Source organism: Stegastes partitus, unplaced genomic scaffold, assembly GCF_000690725.1.
Source record: "Stegastes partitus isolate 25-593 unplaced genomic scaffold, Stegastes_partitus-1.0.2 Scaffold2426, whole genome shotgun sequence".
Classification (NCBI taxonomy): domain Eukaryota; kingdom Metazoa; phylum Chordata; class Actinopteri; family Pomacentridae; genus Stegastes; species Stegastes partitus.
In genome coordinates this window covers 21,348-21,895 of record NW_007580157.1, presented here as the reverse complement: position 1 = coordinate 21,895, position 548 = coordinate 21,348, and the positions used below count along the sequence as shown (strand labels likewise).

General features: G+C 38.1%; 1 protein-coding gene across 1 annotated transcript in view; it reads left to right on the top strand.

Annotated features, from left to right (window-relative positions):
* Positions 1–173, top strand: part of LOC103374986 (butyrophilin subfamily 3 member A2-like) — a 9,538-nt gene extending 9,365 nt beyond the window's left edge. Inside the window, exon 4 of the mRNA XM_008305168.1 lies at positions 116–173. Within this exon, the coding sequence (XP_008303390.1) occupies positions 116–173 (58 nt within the window). The remainder of the gene's footprint in view (positions 1–115) is intronic.
* Positions 174–548: the final 375 nt, after the last annotated feature.

Below are 548 nucleotides of genomic sequence, written 5' to 3'. Positions count from 1 at the left end.
TGACAGTTACTGATGATTTGGAACAAGTCTTTATTCACTTATTTTTTTTATTTTTGAGGCACAAAGCCAAAACTTTCTCATGTTGGCTTTCCGGAAAACATTCTTATTCACTCAGGTTTACTGTCACGATTGAACAAACCCCGACTCAAATACATTCAGAGACGTGGTCGTAAATGAACAACAGTCTCACAGAAAGTATCAAACAGAAACGATGAAACAATGAGTTACAAGATTTTAGTTATTTTCTCTGTGAATCATTTTAACTGTAACACGTCACAAGATAAACAAAAGTGTTCATTTTAACGTCTCGTTCCTAAAACTGAGGAACTAATCACCGCTGCAGAAGGAAGCAGCTGCTCTAGTTTTGATTTCACTGTGTGATGAAGAACTTCAAGTGGTTTCACAGATTCAGAATGTCAGTCGTATGTTTTTACTGACTTTAGATCTCTTCACAGATGTATGACTGACGGCTCTGACTCCTCTAAGCATGCCGTATGACAACAACCTACCTCTGACTGAATCACCCTACCCGACATGTTATGAGCTGA